At 42.0% G+C, this 26,107-nt stretch overlaps 2 protein-coding genes across 2 annotated transcripts in view; one reads left to right on the top strand and one right to left on the bottom strand.

Moving 5' to 3' along the window:
* LOC109886068 (ELKS/Rab6-interacting/CAST family member 1) overlaps positions 1-26,107 on the bottom strand; it is a gene marked incomplete at its 3' end in the record, with an annotated part of 138,741 nt that overhangs the window by 9,321 nt on the left and 103,313 nt on the right. The window contains exons 4-8 of the mRNA XM_031821513.1: positions 19,377-19,541; positions 11,144-11,270; positions 10,884-11,011; positions 2,231-2,308; positions 416-571 (exon numbers count right to left, since the gene is read on the bottom strand). Coding sequence (XP_031677373.1) covers positions 416-571; positions 2,231-2,308; positions 10,884-11,011; positions 11,144-11,270; positions 19,377-19,541 — 654 coding nt within the window. The remainder of the gene's footprint in view (positions 1-415; positions 572-2,230; positions 2,309-10,883; positions 11,012-11,143; positions 11,271-19,376; positions 19,542-26,107) is intronic.
* LOC116372979 (beta-1,3-galactosyl-O-glycosyl-glycoprotein beta-1,6-N-acetylglucosaminyltransferase 3-like) lies at positions 23,191-25,508 on the top strand. The gene has a single exon (XM_031821514.1). It carries the CDS (start codon positions 23,840-23,842, stop codon positions 25,190-25,192), a length of 1,353 nt encoding a protein of 450 aa, XP_031677374.1. The 5' UTR covers positions 23,191-23,839; the 3' UTR covers positions 25,193-25,508.

Raw genomic sequence — 26,107 nt, 5'->3', positions numbered from 1 at the left:
AGCCAATCAACAACCACCTTGCATACAAGATGGTATTTTCTATATAACCTTGGAAAAGTTTCCACAAGCAGTCAATCATTGGTAACAAGAACACAATAGTAGATGAACACATGGTTGTCTCTAGTGTACAGGGCAGGATGCTGGTTCCACTAGAAAACACAGAGAACTGAAGACCAGATGAACACATGGTTGTCTCTAGTGTACAGGGCAGGATGCTGGTTCCACTAGAAAACACAGAGAACTGAAGACCAGATGAACACATGCTTGTCTCTAGTGTACAGGGCAGGCTGCTGGTTCCAGTAGGAAACAGAGAACTGAAGAGCAGATGCATCAGAAGCTGAATGATAATCAACATGCTCTTTAGACAGAGTTCTGTACTGAGTAGTTACTGTAGTTGGTGGTGATGTGCTGTTACCTTGTTCTTCATGAACTTGGAGTGGGATCTGTACACCTCCATCTGTTTCATCTCCTCCTCTCTCTCCTCAGTGCTCAGAGCCCCGTTAGACTTTAACATCTCAATCTCTTCCTCCAGGTCCCTCAGACCTCGTTCCAGAGACTGGACCTTAGAGTCCTACCACAAGAGAATACACACAGTTAGACACACACACACTTCCTCCAGGTCCCTCAGACCTCGTTCCAGAGACTGGACCTTAGAGTCCTACCACAAGAGAACACACACAGTTAGACACACACACACTTCCTCCAGGTCCCTCAGACCTCGTTCCAGAGACTGGACCTTAGAGTCCTACCACAAGAGAACACACACAGTTAGGCACACACACACACTTCCTCCTGGTCCCTCAGACCTCGCTCCAGAGACTGGACCTTAGAGTCCTACCACAAGAGAACACACACAGTTAGACACACACACACACACACACACACACACACACACACACACACACACACACACACACACACACACACACACACACACACACACACACACACACACACACACACACACACACTTCCTCCAGGTCCCTCAGACCTCGCTCCAGAGACTGGACCTTAGAGTCCTACCACAAGAGAACACACAGAGTTAGGCACACACACACACTTCCTCCTGGTCCCTCAGACCTCGCTCCAGAGACTGGACCTTAGAGTCCTACCACAAGAGAACACACACAGTTAGACACACACACACACACACACACACACACACACTTCCTCCAGGTCCCTCAGACCTCGCTCCAGAGACTGGACCTTAGAGTCCTACCACAAGAGAACGCACACAGTTAGACACACACACACACACACACACTTCCTCCAGGTCCCTCAGACCTCGCTCCAGAGACTGGACCTTAGAGTCCTACCACAAGAGAACACACACAGTTAGACACACACACACACACACACACACTTCCTCCAGGTCCCTCAGACCTCGCTCCAGAGACTGGACCTTAGAGTCCTACCACAAGAGAACACACACAGTTAGACACACACACACACACACACACACTTCCTCCAGGTCCCTCAGACCTTGCTCCAGAGACTGGACCTTAGAGTCCTACCACAAGAGAACACACACAGTTAGGCACAAACACACACACACACACACTTCCTCCAGGTCCCTCCGACCTCGCTCCAGAGACTGGACCTTAGAGTCCTACCACAAGAGAACACACACAGTTAGACACACACACACACACACACTTCCTCCAGGTCCCTCAGACCTCGCTCCAGAGACTGGACCTTAGAGTCCTACCACAAGAGAACACACACAGTTAGACACACACACACACTTCCTCCAGGTCCCTCAGACATCGCTCCAGAGACTGAACCTTAGAGTCCTACCACAAGAGAACACACACAGTTAGACACACACACTTCCTCCAGGTCCCTCAGACATCGCTCCAGAGACTGAACCTTAGAGTCCTACCACAAGAGACACCACACAGTTAGACACAAACACACACTTTGGGAAAGGGCTCGTAAGTTATAGTTTCACTGTAAAGGGTGACTGAATAGTTGGGAAAGGGCTCGTAAGTTAGAGTTTCACTGTAAAGGGTGACTCATATGACTCGACTCACATTGTAATATTACCGTTTCTCACATTGTACAGGAAGTCAATCTCTCACCTCACACAAGCTTGGACAAACACAACCACCTTCATCTTGATGACGGTCTCACTTTGATATTCTAAGTGAAACATGAGCATACACACTCTCTCTAACCAACCTCTCTCTCCCTCTCTCTCTCTCTCTCTCTCTCTCTCTCTCTCTCTCACCTTCATCTCGATGACGGTCTGCAGGGCCTTGGTCTTGGCTGATTCAGGGGCTCCTTCATAGCTCCGTCGGTGCAGCTCCTGAGGAGAGACAGGGTACAGCATGGTGGTGGTGGTTAGCAGCATAGTGACTAGTGTCATTAGACACATAGTGTCATCATGAGCAGGAGAGAACACAACAGCATAGTGACTGTCATCATGACCAGGAGAGAACACAACAGCATAGTGACTGTCATCATGACCAGGAGAGAACACAACAGCATAGTGACTGTCATCATGACCAGGAGAGAACACAACAGCATAGTGACTGTCATCATGACCAGGAGAGAACACAACAGCATAGTGACTGTCATCATGACCAGGAGAGAACACAACAGCATGGTGACTGTCATCATGACCAGGAGAGAACCCAACAGCATGGTGACTGTCATCATGACCAGGAGAGAACACAACAGCATGGTGACTGTCATCATGACCAGGAGAGAACCCAACAGCATGGTGACTGTCATCATGACCAGGAGAGAACACAACAGCATGGTGACTGTCATCATGACCAGGACAGAACCCAACAGCATGGTGACTGTCATCATGACCAGGACAGAACCCAACAGCATGGTGACTGTCATCATGACCAGGACAGAACCCAACAGCATGGTGACTGTCATCATGACCAGGAGAGAACCCAACAGCATGGTGACTGTCATCGTGACCAGGAGAGAGAGAGAGAGAGAGAGAGAGAGAGAGAGAGAGAGAGAGAGAGAGAGAGAGAGAGAGAGAGAGAGAGAGAGGGGAGAGAGTCACGTTGCCTTGCTCCTGTGACTGAGGGTCCTACAGAGAGAACTAATGGGAGTTGTCCTGAGGGTCCTACAGAGAGAACTAATGGGAGTTGTCCTGAGGGTCCTACAGAGAGAACTAATGGGAGTTGTCCTGAGGGTCCTACAGAGAGAACTAATGGGAGTTGTCCTGAGGGTCCTACAGAGAGAACTAAGGCAGGCTTTCTAGTGTAGAAGACAGGACTAACAAAGGAGAGAGAGGTTCTGGTGCTGGGTGCGGTGGTGGAAATGGACTGTACAGTGCACACGCACACACACACACACACACACACACACTGTAAATGCATGGACACACACACAGACTCCCATAGATTCTCTTCCTCACATAAACAGAAAATAGACTCTCTGTGATATGTGGATGTATCCTTGTCAAATCATGTGGACATGTTTGTTCTCTCCATCCAACGCTGTGTGTCTGAACCACTGCAGCCGGTTCAGTTCCACAGGAAAGTCCAGTAGTTCTGGACCATGTTTCACTATTGGTCTGAGTTACAGAGGAGGGGTCAGATAAAGTACCTGGAACAGCCTTTCACTATTGGTCTGAGTTACAGAGGAGGGGTCAGATAAAGTACCTGGAACAGCCTTTCACTATTGGTCTGAGTTACAGAGGAGGGGTCAGATAAAGTACCTGGAACAGCCTTTCACTATTGGTCTGAGTTACAGAGGAGGGGTCAGATAAAGTACCTGGAACAGCCTTTCACTATTGGTCTGAGTTACAGAGGAGGGGTCAGATAAAGTACCTGGAACAGCCTTTCACTATTAATGAGTGAGTGAGTGAGTGAGTGAGTGAGTGAGTGAGTGAGTGAGTGAGTGAGTGAGTGAGTGAGTGAGTGAGAGAGGGGGAGACAGAGAGTGAGAGAGAGAGAGAGAGTGAGAGAGTGAGAGAGAGAGAGTGAGAGAGAGATTGTTACAACACTGTATATATATATATATAATATGACATTTGTAATGTCTTTATTCTTTTGTAACTTTTGTGAGTGTAATGTTTACTGTTCATTTTTTATTGTTTATTTCACTTTATATATTATCTACCTCACTTGCTTTGGTAATGTTAACATATGTTTCCCATGTCAATAAAGCCCCTTGAATTGATTTGGAATTGAGAGGAAACAGACAGTGCGCCTAATTTCTCAGGAATTGGCAATGTACACACCCACAGGGTGCACTTGCATGTCACAGGAGAGTGTTAAAGGGTACAGGGAGGTCAGAGAGATCTTTATGAGTTTACTGCTTACAACTGTTCTGCTAAGAAAAGACAAGGAGCAGCTTCTGCTGTTCTCTAAATAATATAAAAACTCTCTCCCTGACACCTTCCCTCCCCCTCTCTCTCACTAACACCTTCCCTCCCTCTCTCTCTCCCTGACACCTTCCCTCCCCCTCTCTCTCACTAACACCTTCCCTCCCTCTCTCTCTCCCTGACACCTTCCCTCCCCCTCTCTCTCACTAACACCTTCCCTCCTCTCTCTCTCCCTGACACCTTCCCTCCCCCTCTCTCTCACTAACACCTTCCCTCCCTCTCTCTCTCCCTGACACCTTCCCTCCCCCTCTCTCTCCCTGACACCTTCCCTCCCCCTCTCTCTCCCTGACACCTTCCCTCCCTCTCTCTCTCACTGACACCTTCCCTCCCCCTCTCTCTCCCTGACACCTTCCCTCCCTCTCTCTCTCCCTGACACCTTCCCTCCCTCTCTCTCTCCCTGACACCTTCCTCCCTCTCTCTCTCCCTGACACCTTCCCTCCCTCTCTCTCCCTGACACCTTCCTCCCTCTCTCTCTCCCTGACACCTTCCCTCCCTCTCTCTCTCCCTGACACCTTCCCTCCCTCTCTCTCTCTCCCTGACACCTTCCCTCCCTCTCTCTCTCCCTGACACCTTCCCTCCCTCTCTCTCTCCCTGACACCTTCCCTCCCTCTCTCTCTCCCTGACACCTTCCCTCCCTCTCTCTCTCCCTGACACCTTCCCTCCTCTCTCTCTCCCTGACACCTTCCCTCTCTCTCTCTCTCCCTGACACCTTCCCTCCCTCTCTCTCTCTCCCTGACACCTTCCCTCCCTCTCTCTCTCCCTGACACCTTCCCTCTCTCTCTCTCTCCCTGACACCTTCCCTCCCTCTCTCTCTCCCTGACACCTTCCCTCCCTCTCTCTCTCTCTCCCTGACACCTTCCCTCCCTCTCTCTCTCCCTGACACCTTCCCTCCCTCTCTCTCTCCCTGACACCTTCCCTCCCTCTCTCTCCCTGACACCTTCCCTCCCTCTCTCTCTCCCTGACACCTTCCCCTCCCTCTCTCTCTCCCTGACACCTTCCCTCCCTCTCTCTCTCCCTGACACCTTCCCTCCCTCTCTCTCTCCCTGACACCTTCCCTCCCTCTCTCTCTCCCTGACACCTTCCCTCCCCCTCTCTCTCCCTGACACCTTCCCTCCCTCTCTCTCTCTCCCTGACACCTTCCCTCCCTCTCTCTCTCCCTGACACCTTCCCTCCCTCTCTCTCTCCCTGACACCTTCCCTCCCTCTCTCTCTCCCTGACACCTTCCCTCCCTCTCTCTCTCCCTGACACCTTCCCTCCCTCTCTCTCTCCCTGACACCTTCCCTCCCTCTCTCTCTCCCTGACACCTTCCCTCCCTCTCTCTCTCCCTGACACCTTCCCTCCCTCTCTCTCTCCCTGACACCTTCCCTCCCTCTCTCTCTCCCTGACACCTTCCCTCTCTCTCTTTCTCCCTGACACCTTCCCTCCCTCTCTCTCCCTGACACCTTCCCTCCCTCTCTCTCTCTCACTAACACCTTCCCTCCCTCTCTCTCTCCCTGACACCTTCCCTCCCTCTCTCTCTCCCTGACACCTTCCCTCCCTCTCTCTCTCTCTCTCCCTGACACATTCTCTCCCTCTCTCTCTCCCTGTCTCTCTCTCTCTCTCTGTCTCTCTCTCTGTCTGTCTGTCTCTCTCTGTCTCTCTCTCTGTCTGTCTCTCTCTCTCTCTCTCTCTCTCTCTGTCTCTCTCTCTCTCTGGCTCTGTCTCTCTCTCTCTCTGTCTCTCTCTCTCTCTCTGTGTCTCTCTCTTTCTGTCTCTCTCTTTCTCTGTCTCTCTCTTTTTCTCTGTGTCATGAGCAATATGGTTCAGTGGAGATGAGTCATTCCTACTGGAACTAAAGCAGTGCTATTATGGGATAGATGATAGGGCTGTCCTTGTGTATGAGGTTCCCCGGGCAACACAGATGTGGCACACAGAGTTGAATGCCTCTAGACACTGATCTGATGGTTAGCAGTGGGTGGAATGAGGGCTGTTCTGTCTTGTCTGGTCATTACAGTCATGAAGACAAAGACAAATACATTTTCTCAGCTTATATAAGTAGCTTAAAGTGGCTTATTTTAGTGCCGTGTTTCCCAAACTCTTTCCCCATTTCATCATTGGGGAAAACCATGTTTATTTAACAGGGCTGCACTTCATTTACACTTGGTGGATGTATTCTCAAGACAACCAAAGATGTTATGAAAAACTGGTGTTGTGGTGAAACTGGTGCAGTTCCTCCTCTCCCCACTAGGTGTCAGAGTGGTCATTCAGTTCCTCTGAGGCTGGAGGAGGTTAATGGGTGTCTGTGCTACTGCCTGACCAGAATACAGAACCACGGAATGAGGGAGGGAGGGAGGGGAGGAGATTCCCGTCCTGTCAAAGTGTGGGTCTGAATGCTGATCAGACTGACTCTCTGACTTTCTCCTCTGGTGTCGTTCTGGCAAGGTCTGTCTACAGTAAAGGTAAGGTCTGTCTATAGTAAAGCTAAGGTCTGTCTATAGTAAAGCTAAGGTCTGTCTATAGTAAAGGTAAGGTCTGTCTATAGTAAAGGTACGGTCTGTCTATAGTAAAGGTAAGGTCTGTCTATAGTAAAGGTAAGGTCTGTCTATAGTAAAGGTATGGTCTGTCTGTAGTAAAGGTGAGGTATGTCTATAGTAAAGGTAAGGTCTGTCTATGGTAAAGGTGAGATCTGTCTATAGTAAAGGTAAGGTCTGTCTATAGTAAAGGTGAGGTCTGTCTATAGTAAAGGTAAGGTCTGTCTACAGTAAAGGTGAGGTCTGTCTATAGTAAAGGTAAGGTCTGTCTATAGTAAAGCTTTATAGTAAAGCTAAGGTCTGTCTATAGTAAAGTTCTATAGTAAAGGTGAGGTCTGTCTATAGTAAAGGTAAGGTCTGTCTGTAGTAAAGGTGAGGTATGTCTATAGTAAAGGTAAGGTCTGTCTATGGTAAAGGTGAGATCTGTCTATAGTAAAGGTAAGGTCTGTCTATAGTAAAGGTGAGGTATGTCTATAGTAAAGGTAAGGTCTGTCTATGGTAAAGGTGAGATCTGTCTATAGTAAAGGTAAGGTCTGTCTATAGTAAAGGTGAGGTCTGTCTATAGTAAAGGTAAGGTCTGTCTATAGTAAAGGTCTATAGTAAAGGTAAGGTCTGTCTATAGTAAAGGTGAGGTATGTCTATATTAAAGGTAAGGTCTGTCTATGGTAAAGGTGAGATCTGTCTATAGTAAAGGTAAGGTCTGTCTATAGTAAAGGTGAGGTCTGTCTATAGTAAAGGTAAGGTCTGTCCATAGTAAAGGTAAGGTCTGTCTATAGTAAAGGTAAGGTCTGTCTATAGTAAAGGTGAGGTCTATCTATAGTAAAGGTGTTATCTGTCTATAGTAAAGGTAAGGTCTGTCTATAGTAAAGGTGAGGTCTGTCTATAGTAAAGGTATATAGTAAAGGTAAGGTCTGTCTATAGTAAAGGTGAGGTCTGTCTATAGTAAAGGTCTATAGTAAAGGTAAGGTCTGTCTATAGTAAAGGTCTATAGTAAAGGTGCGGTCTGTCTATAGTAAAGGTCTATAGTAAAGGTAAGGTCTGTCTATAGTAAATGTCTATAGTAAAGGTGAGGTCTGTCTATAGTAAAGGTGAGGTCTGTCTATAGTAAAGGTCTATAGTAAAGGTAAGGTCTGTCTATAGTAAAGGTCTATAGTAAAAGTGAGGTATGTCTATAGTAAAGGTAAGGTCTGTCCATAGTAAAGGTAAGGTCTGTCTATAGTAAAGGTAAGGTCTGTCTATGGTAAAGGTGAGGTATGTCTATAGTAAAGGTAAGGTCTGTCTATGGTAAAGGTGAGATCTGTCTATAGTAAAGGTAAGGTCTGTCTATAGTAAAGGTGAGGTCTGTCTATAGTAAAGGTAAGGTCTGTCCATAGTAAAGGTAAGGTCTGTCTATAGTAAAGGTAAGGTCTGTCTATAGTAAAGGTGAGGTCTATCTATAGTAAAGGTGTTATCTGTCTATAGTAAAGGTAAGGTCTGTCTATAGTAAAGGTGAGGTCTGTCTATAGTAAAGGTATATAGTAAAGGTAAGGTCTGTCTATAGTAAAGGTGAGGTCTGTCTATAGTAAAGGTCTATAGTAAAGGTAAGGTCTGTCTATAGTAAAGGTCTATAGTAAAGGTGCGGTCTGTCTATAGTAAAGGTCTATAGTAAAGGTAAGGTCTGTCTATAGTAAATGTCTATAGTAAAGGTGAGGTCTGTCTATAGTAAAGGTGAGGTCTGTCTATAGTAAAGGTCTATAGTAAAGGTAAGGTCTGTCTATAGTAAAGGTCTATAGTAAAAGTGAGGTATGTCTATAGTAAAGGTAAGGTCTGTCCATAGTAAAGGTAAGGTCTGTCTATAGTAAAGGTAAGGTCTGTCTATAGTAAAGGTGAGGTCTATCTATAGTAAAGGTAAGGTCTGTCTATAGTAAAGGTCTATAGTAAAGGTAAGGTCTGTCTATAGTAAAGGTCTATAGTAAAGGTAAGGTCTGTCTATAGTAAATGTCTATAGTAAAGGTGAGGTCTGTCTATAGTAAAGGTGAGGTCTGTCTATAGTAAAGGTCTATAGTAAAGGTAAGGTCTGTCTATAGTAAAGGTCTATAGTAAAAGTGAGGTATGTCTATAGTAAAGGTAAGGTCTGTCCATAGTAAAGGTAAGGTCTGTCTATAGTAAAGGTAAGGTCTGTCTATGGTAAAGGTGAGGTATGTCTATAGTAAAGGTAAGGTCTGTCTATGGTAAAGGTGAGATCTGTCTATAGTAAAGGTAAGGTCTGTCTATAGTAAAGGTGAGGTCTGTCTATAGTAAAGGTAAGGTCTGTCCATAGTAAAGGTAAGGTCTGTCTATAGTAAAGGTAAGGTCTGTCTATAGTAAAGGTGAGGTCTATCTATAGTAAAGGTGTTATCTGTCTATAGTAAAGGTAAGGTCTGTCTATAGTAAAGGTGAGGTCTGTCTATAGTAAAGGTATATAGTAAAGGTAAGGTCTGTCTATAGTAAAGGTGAGGTCTGTCTATAGTAAAGGTCTATAGTAAAGGTAAGGTCTGTCTATAGTAAAGGTCTATAGTAAAGGTGCGGTCTGTCTATAGTAAAGGTCTATAGTAAAGGTAAGGTCTGTCTATAGTAAATGTCTATAGTAAAGGTGAGGTCTGTCTATAGTAAAGGTGAGGTCTGTCTATAGTAAAGGTCTATAGTAAAGGTAAGGTCTGTCTATAGTAAAGGTCTATAGTAAAAGTGAGGTATGTCTATAGTAAAGGTAAGGTCTGTCCATAGTAAAGGTAAGGTCTGTCTATAGTAAAGGTAAGGTCTGTCTATAGTAAAGGTGAGGTCTATCTATAGTAAAGGTAAGGTCTGTCTATAGTAAAGGTCTATAGTAAAGGTAAGGTCTGTCTATAGTAAAGGTGAGGTCTATCTATAGTAAAGGTAAGGTCTGTCTATAGTAAAGGTCTATAGTAAAGGTAAGGTCTGTCTATAGTAAAGGTATATAGTAAAGGAAAGGTCTGTCTATAGTAAAGGTGAGGTCTGTCTATAGTAAAGGTCTATAGTAAAGGTGAGGTCTGTCTATAGTAAAGGTAAGGTCTGTCTATAGTAAAGGTGAGGTCTGTCTATAGTAAAGGTAAGGTCTGTCCATAGTAAAGGTAAGGTCTGTCTATAGTAAAGGTGAGGTCTGTCTATAGTAAATGTAAGGTCTGTCTATAGTAAAGGTGAGGTCTGTCCATAGTAAAGGTCTATAGTAAAGGTAAGGTCTGTCTATAGTAAAGGTCTATAGTAAAGGTGAGGTCTGTCTATAGTAAAGATAAGGTCTGTCTATAGTAAAGGTAAGGTCTGTCTATAGTAAAGGTAAGGTCTGTCCATAGTAGGGTTCTGTGGTAACAGAGCTGTAATGAATTCAGTTAGCTGTGGGGTTCTGTGGTAACAGAGCTGTAATGAATTCAGTTAGCTGTGGGGCTCTGTGGTAACAGAGCTGTAATGAATTCAGTTAGCTGTGGGGCTCTGTGGTAACAGAGCTGTAATGAATTCAGTTAGCTGTGGGGCTCTGTGGTAACAGAGCTGTAATGAATTCAGTTAGCTGTGGGGTTCTGTGGTAACAGAGCTGTAATGAATTCAGTTAGCTGTGGGGCTCTGTGGTAACAGAGCTGTAATGAATTCAGTTAGCTGTGGGGCTCTGTGGTAACAGAGCTGTAATGAATTCAGTTAGCTGTGGGGCTCTGTGGTAACAGAGCTGTAATGAATTCAGTTAGCTGTGGGGCTCTGTGGTAACAGAGCTGTAATGAATTCAGTTAGCTGTGGGGTTCTGTGGTAACAGAGCTGTAATGAATTCAGTTAGCTGTGGGGCTCTGTGGTAACAGAGCTGTAATGAATTCAGTTAGCTGTGGGGCTCTGTGGTAACAGAGTGTTGTTTCATTGAGCGTGACCAGCACATAACGACACTCTGGAGGAACTCTGTGGTAACCATGGAGTTATGAATTAATTATCTCCCCTCCCCTCCTCTGTTTCGCTCTCTCCTTCTCTCCCCCTCTCCCCCATACCTTCACACACACCCTCACCTCTCGTAGGGCGTTGGTCTCCTTGTCTTTCTGTTCCAGTAGACTGTCTAGGTGGTGGATGTGCATCTCAGCCTCAGCCAGTCTCCTGGTCCTCTCATGGTCTTCCTCTGAGGCCTTGGCTGACAGACCTGGAATACACACCATAGTGATGCTTTTAAGAGTGTGTGTGTGTGTGTGTGTGTGTGTGTGTGTGTGTGTGTGTGTGTGTGTGTGTGTGTGTGTGTGTGTGTGTGTGTGTGTGTGTGTGAACCCCACCATACCTTTGCTCTGCAGCATCTCCAGTAGTTTCTTGATAGACTGGTCTCTGGCCCCCAGGGTCTGTTTCTGACTGTCGATCCTCAACTCCATCTCCTCCAGCGTCTTCCTCAGGAGGAACAACTCTTTGGCCTGGAGGTTACATTCGATACAATTCAACCAAACCGTATTCATCTCTTTGGCCTAGAGGTTACATTCAATACAATTCAACCAAACAGTATTCATCTCTTTGGCCTAGAGGTTACATTCAATACAATTCAACCAAACAGTATTCATCTCTTTGGCCTAGAGGTTACATTCAATACAATTCAACCAAATTGTATTTACCTTGGCCAAGAGGTTAGATGAAACTAAATACAACTGCATTAATCTCTTTGGCCTAGAGGAAAGTGTCACACCCTGATCTGTTTCACCTGTCTTTGTGATTGTCTACACCCCCATCCAGGTGTCGCCCATCTTCCCCATTATCCCCTGTGTATTTATACCTGTGCTCTCTGTTTGTCTGTTGCCAGTTTGTTTTGTTTGTCAAGTCTACCAGCGTTTTCCCCTCGCTCCTATCTTTTTCTAGTTCCTAACTATTCCTACACATTGGGGCCGTGCATTTTCTAGTACCTGTTTTCTAGTTTTCCCAGTTTTTACCATTCGGTCTACCCTGACCCTGAGCCTGCCTGCTGTTCTGTACCTTATGGACTCTGATCTGGATTACTGACCTCTGATCTGTAATAAACTTTTGTTATTTTAACAGTGTCTGCATCTGGGTCTTCTCCTGAAACGTAACAGTAAGATTCAATTCAATTCAATTTAATGGGAGAACACAACACACCTCCTTTCAGTAAATGTCAACTCCTGAATCCAAGCTACTTCTCAGCATGTTTGTGTTTGTGTTACTTCTAAATTAACTAAATTAACTTAGTTAGCCTAGAGATTAGATTCAATCAAACGTTATTTATATCCAATAATTCACTTTCGATTCAATTAACTTTATTGATACCCGTAGGGGAAACATGACGTGATAGTGATATTTCTAAATGAGGTTAGTTAGTTCTATATACTTGTTGTACTGTTTTATGTCCATCAGCATTACATTCCTCAAGTTATTCAGAGGAGTGTGCCTTCTGACAAATGGAATAGTGTATTAGTATGCCTTCTGACAAATGGAATAGTGTATTATTATGCCTTCTGACAAATGGAATAGTGTATTATTATGCCTTCTGACAAATGGAATAGTGTATTATTATGCCTTCTGACAAATGGAATAGTGTATTAGTATGCCTTCTGACAAATGGAATAGTGTATTATTATGCCTTCTGACAAATGGAATAGTGTATTAGTATGCCTTCTGACAAATGGAATAGTGTATTATTATGCCTTCTGACAAATGGAATAGTGTATTAGTATGCCTTCTGACAAATGGAATAGTGTATTAGTATGCCTTCTGACAAATGGAATAGTGTATTAGTATGCCTTCTGACAAATGGAATAGTGTATTATTATGCCTTCTGACAAATGGAATAGTGTATTATTATGCCTTCTGACAAATGGAATAGTGTATTATTAGTATGCCTTCTGACAAATGGAATAGTGTATTATTATGCCTTCTGACAAATGGAATAGTGTATTATTAGTGTGCCTTCTGACAAATGGAATAGTGTATTATTATGCCTTCTGACAAATGGAATAGTGTATTAGTGTGCCTTCTGACAAATGGAATAGTGTATTATTATTATGCCTTCTGACAAATGGAATAGTGTATTATTATTATGCCTTCTGACAAATGGAATAGTGTATTATTATTAATGCCTTCTGACAAATGGAATAGTGTATTAGTATGCCTTCTGACAAATGGAATAGTGTATTAGTATGCCTTCTGACAAATGGAATAGGGTATTATTATTATGCCTTCTGACAAATGGAATAGTGTATTATTATGCCTTCTGACAAATGGAATAGTGTATTATTAGTATGCCTTCTGACAAATGGAATAGTGTATTATTATGCCTTCTGACAAATGGAATAGTGTATTATTATGCCTTCTGACAAATGGAATAGTGTATTATTATGCCTTCTGACAAATGGAATAGTGTATTTTTATTATGCCTTCTGACAAATGGAATAGTGTATTAGTATGCCTTCTGACAAATGGAATAGTGTATTATTATGCCTTCTGACAAATGGAATAGTGTATTTTTATTATGCCTTCTGACAAATGGAATAGTGTATTAGTATGCCTTCTGACAAATGGAATAGTGTATTATTATGCCTTCTGACAAATGGAATAGTGTATTATTAGTATGCCTTCTGACAAATGGAATAGTGTATTAGTATGCCTTCTGACAAATGGAATAGTGTATTATTATTATGCCTTCTGACAAATGGAATAGTGTATTATTAGTGTGCCTTCTGACAAATGGAATAGTGTATTAGTGTGCCTTCTGACAAATGGAATAGTGTATTATTAGTATGCCTTCTGACAAATGGAATAGTGTATTATTATTATGCCTTCTGACAAATGGAATAGTGTATTAGTATGCCTTCTGACAAATGGAATAGTGTATTAGTATGCCTTCTGACAAATGGAATAGTGTATTATTATGCCTTCTGACAAATGGAATAGTGTATTATTATGCCTTCTGACAAATGGAATAGTGTATTAGTATGCCTTCTGACAAATGGAATAGTGTATTATTATGCCTTCTGACAAATGGAATAGTGTATTAGTATGCCTTCTGACAAATGGAATAGTGTATTATTAGTATGCCTTCTGACAAATGGAATAGTGTATTATTATGCCTTCTGACAAATGGAATAGTGTATTATTATTATGCCTTCTGACAAATGGAATAGTGTATTAGTATGCCTTCTGACAAATGGAATAGTGTATTAGTATGCCTTCTGACAAATGGAATAGTGTATTATTATGCCTTCTGACAAATGGAATAGTGTATTATTATGCCTTCTGACAAATGGAATAGTGTATTATTATGCCTTCTGACAAATGGAATAGTGTATTATTAGTGTGCCTTCTGACAAATGGAATAGTGTATTATTATGCCTTCTGACAAATGGAATAGTGTATTATTATGCCTTCTGACAAATGGAATAGTGTATTATTATTATGCCTTCTGACAAATGGAATAGTGTATTAGTATGCCTTCTGACAAATGGAATAGTGTATTAGTATGCCTTCTGACAAATGGAATAGTGTATTATTATTATGCCTTCTGACAAATGGAATAGTGTATTATTATGCCTTCTGACAAATGGAATAGTGTATTAGTATGCCTTCTGACAAATGGAATAGTGTATTATTATGCCTTCTGACAAATGGAATAGTGTATTTTTATTATGCCTTCTGACAAATGGAATAGTGTATTAGTATGCCTTCTGACAAATGGAATAGTGTATTATTATGCCTTCTGACAAATGGATTAGTGTATTTTTATTATGCCTTCTGACAAATGGAATAGTGTATTATTATGCCTTCTGACAAATGGAATAGTGTATTATTAGTATGCCTTCTGACAAATGGAATAGTGTATTATTATGCCTTCTGACAAATGGAATAGTGTATTATTAGTGTGCCTTCTGACAAATGGAATAGTGTATTATTATTATGCCTTCTGACAAATGGAATAGTGTATTAGTATGCCTTCTGACAAATGGAATAGTGTATTAGTATGCCTTCTGACAAATGGAATAGTGTATTATTATTATGCCTTCTGACAAATGGAATAGTGTATTAGTATGCCTTCTGACAAATGGAATAGTGTATTATTATGCCTTCTGACAAATGGAATAGTGTATTATTAGTATGCCTTCTAACAAATGGAATAGTGTATTATTAGTATGCCTTCTGACAAATGGAATAGTGTATTATTAGTGTGCCTTCTGACAAATGGAATAGTGTATTAGTATGCCTTCTGACAAATGGAATAGTGTATTATTATGCCTTCTGACAAATGGAATAGTGTATTATTATTATGCCTTCTGACAAATGGAATAGTGTATTATTAGTATGCCTTCTGACAAATGGAATAGTGTATTATTATGCCTTCTGACAAATGGAATAGTGTATTAGTGTGCCTTCTGACAAATGGAATAGTGTATTATTATGCCTTCTGACAAATGGAATAGTGTATTATTATTATGCCTTCTGACAAATGGAATAGTGTATTAGTATGCCTTCTGACAAATGGAATAGTGTATTAGTATGCCTTCTGACAAATGGAATAGTGTATTATTATGCCTTCTGACAAATGGAATAGTGTATTATTAGTGTGCCTTCTGACAAATGGAATAGTGTATTATTATGCCTTCTGACAAATGGAATAGTGTATTATTATGCCTTCTGACAAATGGAATAGTGTATTAGTGTGCCTTCTGACAAATGGAATAGTGTATTATTATGCCTTCTGACAAATGGAATAGTGTATTAGTATGCCTTCTGACAAATGGAATAGTGTATTATTATTATGCCTTCTGACAAATGGAATAGTGTATTATTATTATGCCTTCTGACAAATGGAATAGTGTATTAGTATGCCTTCTGACAAATGGAATAGTGTATTAGTATGCCTTCTGACAAATGGAATAGTGTATTATTATTATGCCTTCTGACAAATGGAATAGTGTATTAGTATGCCTTCTGACAAATGGAATAGTGTATTATTATGCCTTCTGACAAATGGAATAGTGTATTTTTATTATGCCTTCTGACAAATGGAATAGTGTATTATTATGCCTTCTGACAAATGGAATAGTGTATTAGTATGCCTTCTGACAAATGGAATAGTGTATTATTATTATGCCTTCTGACAAATGGAATAGTGTATTAGTATGCCTTCTGACAAATGGAATAGTGTATTATTATGCCTTCTGACAAATGGATTAGTGTATTTTTATTATGCCTTCTGACAAATGGAATAGTGTATTAGTATGCCTTCTGACAAATGGAATAGTGTTTTATTATGCCTTCTGACAAATGGAATAGTGTATTATTAGTATGCCTTCTGACAAATGGAATAGTGTATTATTATGCCTTCTGACAAATGGAATAGTGTATTATTAGTGTGACTTCTGACAAATGGAATAGTGTATTATTATTATGCCTTCTGACAAATGGAATAGTGTATTAGTATGCCTTCTGACAAATGGAATAGTGTATTAGTATGCCTTCTGACAAATGGAATAGTGTATTATTATTATGCCTTCTGACAAATGGAATAGTGTATTAGTATGCCTTCTGACAAATGGAATAGTGTATTATTATGCCTTCTGACAAATGGAATAGTGTATTATTAGTATGCCTTCTAACAAATGGAATAGTGTATTATTAGTATGCCTTCTGACAAATGGAATAGTGTATTATTAGTGTGCCTTCTGACAAATGGAATAGTGTATTAGTATGCCTTCTGACAAATGGAATAGTGTATTATTATGCCTTCTGACAAATGGAATAGTGTATTATTATTATGCCTTCTGACAAATGGAATAGTGTATTATTAGTATGCCTTCTGACAAATGGAATAGTGTATTATTATGCCTTCTGACAAATGGAATAGTGTATTAGTGTGCCTTCTGACAAATGGAATAGTGTATTATTATGCCTTCTGACAAATGGAATAGTGTATTATTATTATGCCTTCTGACAAATGGAATAGTGTATTAGTATGCCTTCTGACAAATGGAATAGTGTATTAGTATGCCTTCTGACAAATGGAATAGTGTATTATTATGCCTTCTGACAAATGGAATAGTGTATTATTAGTGTGCCTTCTGACAAATGGAATAGTGTATTATTATGCCTTCTGACAAATGGAATAGTGTATTATTATGCCTTCTGACAAATGGAATAGTGTATTAGTGTGCCTTCTGACAAATGGAATAGTGTATTATTATGCCTTCTGACAAATGGAATAGTGTATTAGTATGCCTTCTGACAAATGGAATAGTGTATTATTATTATGCCTTCTGACAAATGGAATAGTGTATTATTATTATGCCTTCTGACAAATGGAATAGTGTATTAGTATGCCTTCTGACAAATGGAATAGTGTATTAGTATGCCTTCTGACAAATGGAATAGTGTATTATTATTATGCCTTCTGACAAATGGAATAGTGTATTAGTATGCCTTCTGACAAATGGAATAGTGTATTATTATTATGCCTTCTGACAAATGGAATAGTGTATTATTATGCCTTCTGACAAATGGAATAGTGTATTAGTATGCCTTCTGACAAATGGAATAGTGTATTATTATGCCTTCTGACAAATGGAATAGTGTATTATTAGTATGCCTTCTGACAAATGGAATAGTGTATTATTATGCCTTCTGACAAATGGAATAGTGTATTATTAGTATGCCTTCTGACAAATGGAATAGTGTATTAGTATGCCTTCTGACAAATGGAATAGTGTATTAGTATGCCTTCTGACAAATGGAATAGTGTATTAGTATGCCTTCTGACAAATGGAATAGTGTATTATTATTATGCCTTCTGACAAATGGAATAGTGTATTATTAGTGTGCCTTCTGACAAATGGAATAGTGTATTATTATTATGCCTTCTGACAAATGGAATAGTGTATTAGTATGCCTTCTGACAAATGGAATAGTGTATTAGTATGCCTTCTGACAAATGGAATAGTGTATTATTAGTATGCCTTCTGACAAATGGAATAGTGTATTATTATGCCTTCTGACAAATGGAATAGTGTATTATTAGTATGCCTTCTGACAAATGGAATAGTGTATTATTAGTGTGCCTTCTGACAAATGGAATAGTGTATTAGTATGCCTTCTGACAAATGGAATAGTGTATTATTATGCCTTCTGACAAATGGAATAGTGTATTATTATTATGCCTTCTGACAAATGGAATAGTGTATTAGTGTGCCTTCTGACAAATGGAATAGTGTATTATTATTATGCCTTCTGACAAATGGAATAGTGTATTATTAGTATGCCTTCTGACAAATGGAATAGTGTATTATTATGCCTTCTGACAAATGGAATAGTGTATTAGTGTGCCTTCTGACAAATGGAATAGTGTATTATTATTATGCCTTCTGACAAATGGAATAGTGTATTATTATTATGCCTTCTGACAAATGGAATAGTGTATTAGTGTGCCTTCTGACAAATGGAATAGTGTATTATTATTATGCCTTCTGACAAATGGAATAGTGTATTATTATTATGCCTTCTGACAAATGGAATAGTGTATTATTATTATGCCTTCTGACAAATGGAATAGTGTATTAGTATGCCTTCTGACAAATGGAATAGTGTATTAGTATGCCTTCTGACAAATGGAATAGTGTATTATTATGCCTTCTGACAAATGGAATAGTGTATTATTAGTGTGCCTTCTGACAAATGGAATAGTGTATTATTATGCCTTCTGACAAATGGAATAGTGTATTATTATTATGCCTTCTGACAAATGGAATAGTGTATTATTATGCCTTCTGACAAATGGAATAGTGTATTTTTATTATGCCTTCTGACAAATGGAATAGTGTATTATTATGCCTTCTGACAAATGGAATAGTGTATTAGTATGCCTTCTGACAAATGGAATAGTGTATTATTATGCCTTCTGACAAATGGAATAGTGTATTATTATTATGCCTTCTGACAAATGGAATAGTGTATTAGTATTATGCCTTCTGACAAATGGAATAGTGTATTAGTATGCCTTCTGACAAATGGAATAGTGTATTATTATGCCTTCTGACAAATGGAATAGTGTATTATTATTATGCCTTCTGACAAATGGAATAGTGTATTAGTATGCCTTCTGACAAATGGAATAGTGTATTATTATGCCTTCTGACAAATGGAATAGTGTATTATTATTATGCCTTCTGACAAATGGAATAGTGTATTAGTATGCCTTCTGACAAATGGAATAGTGTATTAGTATGCCTTCTGACAAATGGAATGGTGTGAACAACATGATGTTGTATAAAGTACAGAATCCTAAATACGACTCTGATGAACTGACATAGAAAACACACAGTGAACATTTCCATCTGTTTTTCACCTTTCACTGTAAACCAGAGCGCCAAAGACACATTTCCATTCTGTGTAAACTTAAATGGACAAACTCTTTTTTTTAAATTAAATGACCTGGGCCCTTATCCAGAAAGTATCTCTGAATAGGAGTGCTGATTAGATTATATATGAACAGATCCTAGATCAGGACTCAGCTTTCTGAAACTAGACCTCACCTGTCTCTGGTGTTCAGCTTGGAGCCTGTGGAAGTTCTCCTCAGTGGGTTCGAATGACAAAGGTTCTCCAGGTCTCCCTCCACTACAGTCCTGCTGGAACAACTGATTCAGATCTCTCTGAGTCCTCAGCTCATCCTGCAGGGCCTGCACCGTCATCTGGAGGTGCTGAGGAGAGAGAGGGGGGAGAGAGGAGAGAGAGGGGAGAGAGCAGAGGGGGGGGAGCGGGAAGAGAGATGTTCATACCATCATACCGTTTCTGTACCATACCACGGTTTACGTTATTACCGCAATTATACACAAGGGGCGCTTTTCACTTAAACAATTTAGGCAACAGGGATCTTGATCCAGGAGGGGGTTGAATATCTCTGCTGTAACCAAGAAGTTTGATCTTGACATTTAGCCACTTAGCAAATCAAATGCATGGCTGGAGCCCTGATCTGCATATCATTTATTTGACACATAGTTATACTCAACTTATAGTTATAAGCAGTGGAGTAGCACGCACATACCGTCAGTATTTCGAAATACCCCGGTATATGGTATATCACCCAAACCTACTAGTGGGCAGTTCTTCCTGCCTTTGATATCAGTTACAGTTTGTAGTTCTTCCTGCCTCATTTCCAGTTTGTAGTTCTTCCTGCCTCAGTTACAGTTTGTAGTTCTTCCTGCCTCAGTTACAGTTTGTAGTTCTTCCTGCCTTTGATATCAGTTACAGTTTGTAGTTCTTCCTGTCTCAGTTACAGTTTGTAGTTCTTCCTGTCTCAGTTACAGTTTGTAGTTCTTCCTGCCTCAGTTACAGCTTGTAGTTCTTTCTGCCTCAGTTACAGCTTGTAGTTCTTCCTGCCTCAGTTACAGCTTGTAGTTCTTCCTGCCTCAGTTACAGCTTGTAGTTCTTCCTGCCTCAGTTACAGCTTGTAGTTCTTCCTGCCTCAGTTACAGCTTGTAGTTCTTCCTGCCTCAGTTACAGCTTGTAGTTCTTCCTGTCTCAGTTACAGCTTGTAGTTCTTCCTGCCTCAGTTACAGCTTGTAGTTTTGGCCTACTGCCTTCTCTCACTGCTTTCTTTCCCTCTCTCTCTCCATCCCTCAACCCTTTCTATTAGCATAGACGTGACATCAGACAACACGAGACATGGTGTCAAGAACAAGATGAAACCAGCCCGAAACGAGACAAAACGAGCCACCTACAGTACAATTCCCCACACGGCAGCTTCTTGTCAATGTTACTAGCTATCTGGAATCACAACACACGGACTTCTGCCCCATGGAGAGCCACAGTCATGGCGTCTTTTTGTAGGCACTAACTCCGCCGTGGCTCGTTGGACAAAGGCTATGGGGAAACAAATGGCGTTTTTTTTGGAGGGTTTTGGGATAAACGCCTAAACTAAGGTCTTTGGTTCACAGGCTTAGACCTTTTGTTCTACGAGATAATCTCCAAGAGATCATGTCACTTTTCGTGAATTCTGGAGCATTTATGTCATCAAAACAAGCCTCATAATACATAAAGGTCGTGTTAACTGACTGCTATTATCTCATAGAACAAACCGTATAAGATCTCCTCAGCCTTGGGCGGCAGGGTAGCCTAGTGGTAAGAGCGTTGGACCAGTGGGGCCTCATTGGGGCGGCAGGGTAGCCTAGTGGTAAGAGCGTTTGACCAGTGGGGCCTCATTGGGGCGGCAGGGTAGCCTAGTGGTAAGAGCGTTGGACCAGGAATACAAGCTGGCGATCTCGTGTTTTATAACGTTGTCAACTAACCCGTCTTTAGGCCAGAAAATGTGACACGTCACCTCCTATGCAAATGTGGGGTTCTGAAACCTTGACACTTCAAGTCTGCTCCGCTGAGAGGGTGGAAACGGAGAGAGACTTCGTGCCATTATAATGCATGGGATCCTACGGTGTTCACAGAGGGCTTTGTGCCATTATAAGGCATGGGATCCTACGGAGTCCACAGAGGGCTTTGTGCCATTATAAGGCATGGGATCCTACGGTGTTCAGAGGGCTTTGTGCCATTATAAGGCATGGGATCCTACGGTGTTCAGAGGGCTTTGTGCCATTATAATGCATGGGATCCTACGGTGTTCAGAGGGCTTTGTGCCATTATAATGCATGGGATCCTACGGTGTTCAGAGAGGGCTTTGTGCCATTATAATGCATGGGATCCTACGGAGTTCAGAGGGCTTTGTGCCAATATAATGCATGGGATCCTACGGAGTTCATAGGGCTTTGTGCCATTATAATGCATGGGATCCTACGGTGTTCACAGAGGGCTTTGTGCCATTATAAGGCATGGGATCCTACGGTGTTCACAGAGGGCTTTGTGCCATTATAATGCATGGGATCCTACGGTGTTCAGAGGGCTTTGTGCCATTATAATGCATGGGATCCTACAGTGTTCAGAGGGCTTTGGACACCAAAATGTTACTCGGAGCCTGTCCAGAACAGCTCAGTCACCCATCTAAGAGAACATTATATGTTGTATTCAGATCCATAGATATATTTTTACTCAACCTTGTGTGCCTGTCTGTCTGCCTGTTTGTAGATGAGTACATGAGCATACAGGTGAGATTATAACATTTTAAAGGATTTTAATATTAACTACCTATTTGATGTCAGTTGACCTAAACTTTTTTTTAAACATGGCTCTGAACGGGTGGAAACAGGTGACATGTACAAGGACTCAATTATTTCCATATTTAAATAATGTACCTATCTGACATCAACGGAGCTCCATAACACCGATGTTCAACATCAATCATTAACACATTTTATAAAAATTAATCTCAGCCTCAACTCTGCCTTTGAGACCTGGCTGTGTTTGCTGTACGAGTTGGAAAATGAGTCTAGGATGTTTGTCACGGATATTAACCTGCAACCAGGATGTGATAAAACACCATGTTTAACCACGGACAGCTGTCATCTAACCCTGTTCCTCTGCACCACACCAGGACGTGATAAGTGTGGATAAAGGTGACATTGTGAAATGTTGAAGGATTTCATGGAACGGAAGTAAAATGATTTCAATATTAAAATAATGTGCCTATCTGACGTGAATGGTCAAAGCAGCGGAGGGATGTTGTTGTGGTCTGGTAATATGAGGTCTACCATGTTAGTCAATAGGACTGTGACAACGACAGTAGTATGACATTTTTTTCCATGGTCCTTTAAAAACCTAGATATTTCAAAATGTACGGGCGAGATATTTCAAAATGTACGGGCGAGATATTTCAAAATGTACGGGCTAGATATTTCAAAATGTACGAGCTAGATATTTCAAAATGTACGGGCTAGATATTTCAAAATGTACGGGCGAGATATTTCAAAATGTACGGGCGAGATATTTCAAAATGTATGGGCGAGATATTTCAAAATGTACGGGCTAGATATTTCAAAATGTACGAGCTAGATATTTCAAAATGTACGGGCGAGGTATTTCAAAATGTACGGGCTAGATATTTCAAAATGTACGGGCTAGATATTTCAAAATGTACGGGCTAGATATTTCAAAATGTACGGGCTAGATATTTCAAAATGTACGGGCTAGATATTTCAAAATGTATGGGCGAGATATTTCAACTGTGTACGGCAAGGTGAACGTCTGACTCAACACGTTTATGAGGCTGCTTTGACCCACGCCTCAAAGCTAAATCAAATAAAATAAAATGTATTTATATAGCCCTTCGTACATCAGCTGATATCTCAAAGTGCTGTACAGAAACCCAGCCTAAAACCCCAAACAGCAAGCAATGCAGGTGTAGAAGCACGGTGGCTAGGAAAAACTCCCTAGAAAGGCCAAAACCTAGGAAAAAACCTAGAGAGGAACCAGGCTATGTGGGGTGGCCAGTCCTCTTCTGGCTGTGCCGGGTGGAGATTGTAACAGAACATGGCCTAGAGGACAGACAGCTGTTTAACGTGAGAGGCTCAGCCATGTTAGGACTGTATGCCTGGCAGTCCTAACATGGTGGCGGCAAGGTAGCCTAGTGGTTAGAGTGTAGGGACGGCAGGGTAGCCTAGTGGTTAGAGTGTAGGGACGGCAGGGTAGCCTAGTGTTTACACCATGCCCACAGACAACGCCCACTAGAGTTAATGATTCCACCTCTTCCTTTTAAACAGAGGTGTGTGAGAGGTGTGTGCCATTTATTTGAGCTGTGAGGTGCTGGTGAGACACATCCTTCTGTTGCCCAGCAGTGTGCAACTCCTCCTCCTCAGCTGTGGTGTTGATAGATACTAATACCACAAAGGCAATACCACATACAGGGTTCTCCCAGGGATCTTTTTTAACAAAGAGGTGCTACTGAGTACAGCGGGATGGAGGACATTTTCTGCACTCTAAAGCAAAGAAATACTCCATTCGGGTGTGGTAACAGGCCTTAAATGATTACAAATAATGTTTTTTTTAATGACAGTGGCGCAACCAGTCCACAAGGTGGCGTAGTGCAACTCTTCCATTCTGTGAGGAGAACCCTGACATGGAAAGATTATACGGACTATTCATGGCTTCTGTTCGGTTGTCCAGGTCTCAGAGATTCTTCAAGAACTTCTCTCTGATCCTCCTGAGTGGATCCGTCTCTCTGCTCCTGTGGGCCGCTCTCAGACGCCCGCCGGGCTCTGACAGGAGTCCTCTCCCCGTTCTGGACCTCCTGCCCCCGGACTACGCTACCGACCTGCCGGCCTGCTCAGCCATCATCCAGGGAGACCTGCAGGGTCTGGAGAGGGATCAGCTCAACCTCCTGCTGAAGACCATGAAGAAACAGCAGCTGCTGTCAGAGGCCTTCTACCACAACGTGACTCAGGATTGTCAGAGGTACGTCACAGAAAGAGAGTTCATCACCGTTCCTCTCAGTCAGGAGGAGAAGGAGTTCCCCATCGCCTACTCCATGGTCATCCACGACAAGATTGAGATGTTTGAGCGGCTCTTGCGTGCCCTGTACACTCCTCAGAACGTGTACTGCGTCCACATCGACCAGAAGTCCTCGGAGGCCTTCAGGACGGCAGTGAGGGCTATCGTATCCTGTCTGTCTAATGTGTTTGTGGCCAGTAAGTTAGAGAGTGTGGTATACGCCTCCTGGTCCAGAGTGCAGGCCGATCTGAACTGTATGGAGGATCTCCTGAAGTCACCTGTCCAGTGGAGGTACCTGATCAACACCTGTGGAACAGACTTCCCCATTAAGACCAACGCTGAGATGGTTCAGGCCCTCAAGCTGCAGAACGGTAGGAACAGCATGGAGTCAGAGACCACCGACGACTATAAAAACAACAGATGGCAGTTTCACCACAAAATCACCAGCAACATGGTGGTCAAGACGAACATTAGGAAGAGCCCTCCTCCAATCAGCACCCCCATGTTTTCTGGCAACGCCTACTTCCTGGTGTCCAGGGCCTTTGTCCGTCACGTGATGGAGTCTCAGGAGGTCCAGGCGCTGTTGGAGTGGGAGAAGGACACCTATAGTCCTGATGAACACCTGTGGGCCACCCTGCAGCGAATGCCCTCTGTACCAGGATCTAACCCTCCGCACATCAAGTACCATGAATCAGACATGAACGCCATTGCTCGCATTGTGAAGTGGCGTTCCCTGGAAGGAGATGTGAGGAACGGAGCCCCATATCCACCCTGCTCGGGTGTCTACAGGAGGTCCATTTGTGTCTACGGGGCTGGAGATCTCAGGTGGCTCCTACAACATCACCACCTCATCGCTAACAAGTTTGACCCTGAGGTGGATGATGTGGCTATCAGGTGTCTGGAGTCGCACCTGCGCTTCAAAGCTACATACCGTGTTTCACGAAGGACAGTGGAATCCGAGAGGATCTTACAAAAACTATGAAATGTTAAAAGTTGTAAATATGTTAATGTGCATTTATTTGAAATATGTTTTGAAATGTTGTATATTTCTGGTGGTACTGTAGAGAGGGTTGTAAATACAGTAACGTAGGTTTTATTTTAAATATACACTGAGTGTACAAAACATTAGGAACACCTTCCTAATATTGAGTTGCACCCGCTTTCGCCCCCAGATCAGCCTAAATCCTCTGGGCGTGGACGCTACAAGGTGTCGAAAGCGTTCCACAGGGATGCTGGCCCATGTTGACTCCAATGCTTCCCACAGTTGTGTCAGGTTGGCTGGATGTCCTTTGGGTGGTGGACCATTGTCGATACACACAGCAAACTGTTGAGCGTGGAAAACCCAGCAGCGTTGCAGTTCTTGGCACACTCAAACCGGTGCGCCTGGCACTTACTACCAAACCCTGTTCAAAGGAGATTCACCCTCTGAATGGCACACATATACAGTCCATGTCTCAATTGTCTCAAGGCTCAAAACTCCTTATTTAACATGTCTCCTCCCCTTCATCTACACTGATTGAAATGGATTTAACAGGTGACATCAATAAGGGATCATATCTTTCACCTGGATTCACCTGGTCAGTCTGTCATGGAAACAACAGGTTTTATCCATTCAGTGTATTTGATATATTTCTGATTGTACTGTGTAGTTCTGATTGTACTGTGTAGTTCTGATTGTACTGTGTAGTTCTGATTGTACTGTATAGTTCTGATTGTACTGTGTAGTTCTGATTGTACTGTATAGTTCTGATTGTACTGTATAGTTCTGATTGTACTGTGTAGTTCTGATTGTACTGTATAGTTCTGATTGTACTGTGTAGTTCTGATTGTACTGTGTAGTTCTGATTGTACTGTGTAGTTCTGATTGTACTGTGTAGTTCTGATGGTACTGTCTAGT

Source organism: Oncorhynchus kisutch, unplaced genomic scaffold (genome assembly GCF_002021735.2).
Source record: "Oncorhynchus kisutch isolate 150728-3 unplaced genomic scaffold, Okis_V2 scaffold3983, whole genome shotgun sequence".
Taxonomy (NCBI): domain Eukaryota; kingdom Metazoa; phylum Chordata; class Actinopteri; order Salmoniformes; family Salmonidae; genus Oncorhynchus; species Oncorhynchus kisutch.
The sequence above is the reverse complement of the archived record's forward strand: the minus strand, read 5'-3'. Positions and strand labels throughout refer to the sequence as shown.

Coding starts and splice junctions, on each gene's coding strand:
- LOC116372979 (XM_031821514.1), top strand. CDS start 23,840: ATGGAAAGATTATACGGACTATTCATGGCTTCTGTTCGGTTGTCCAGG.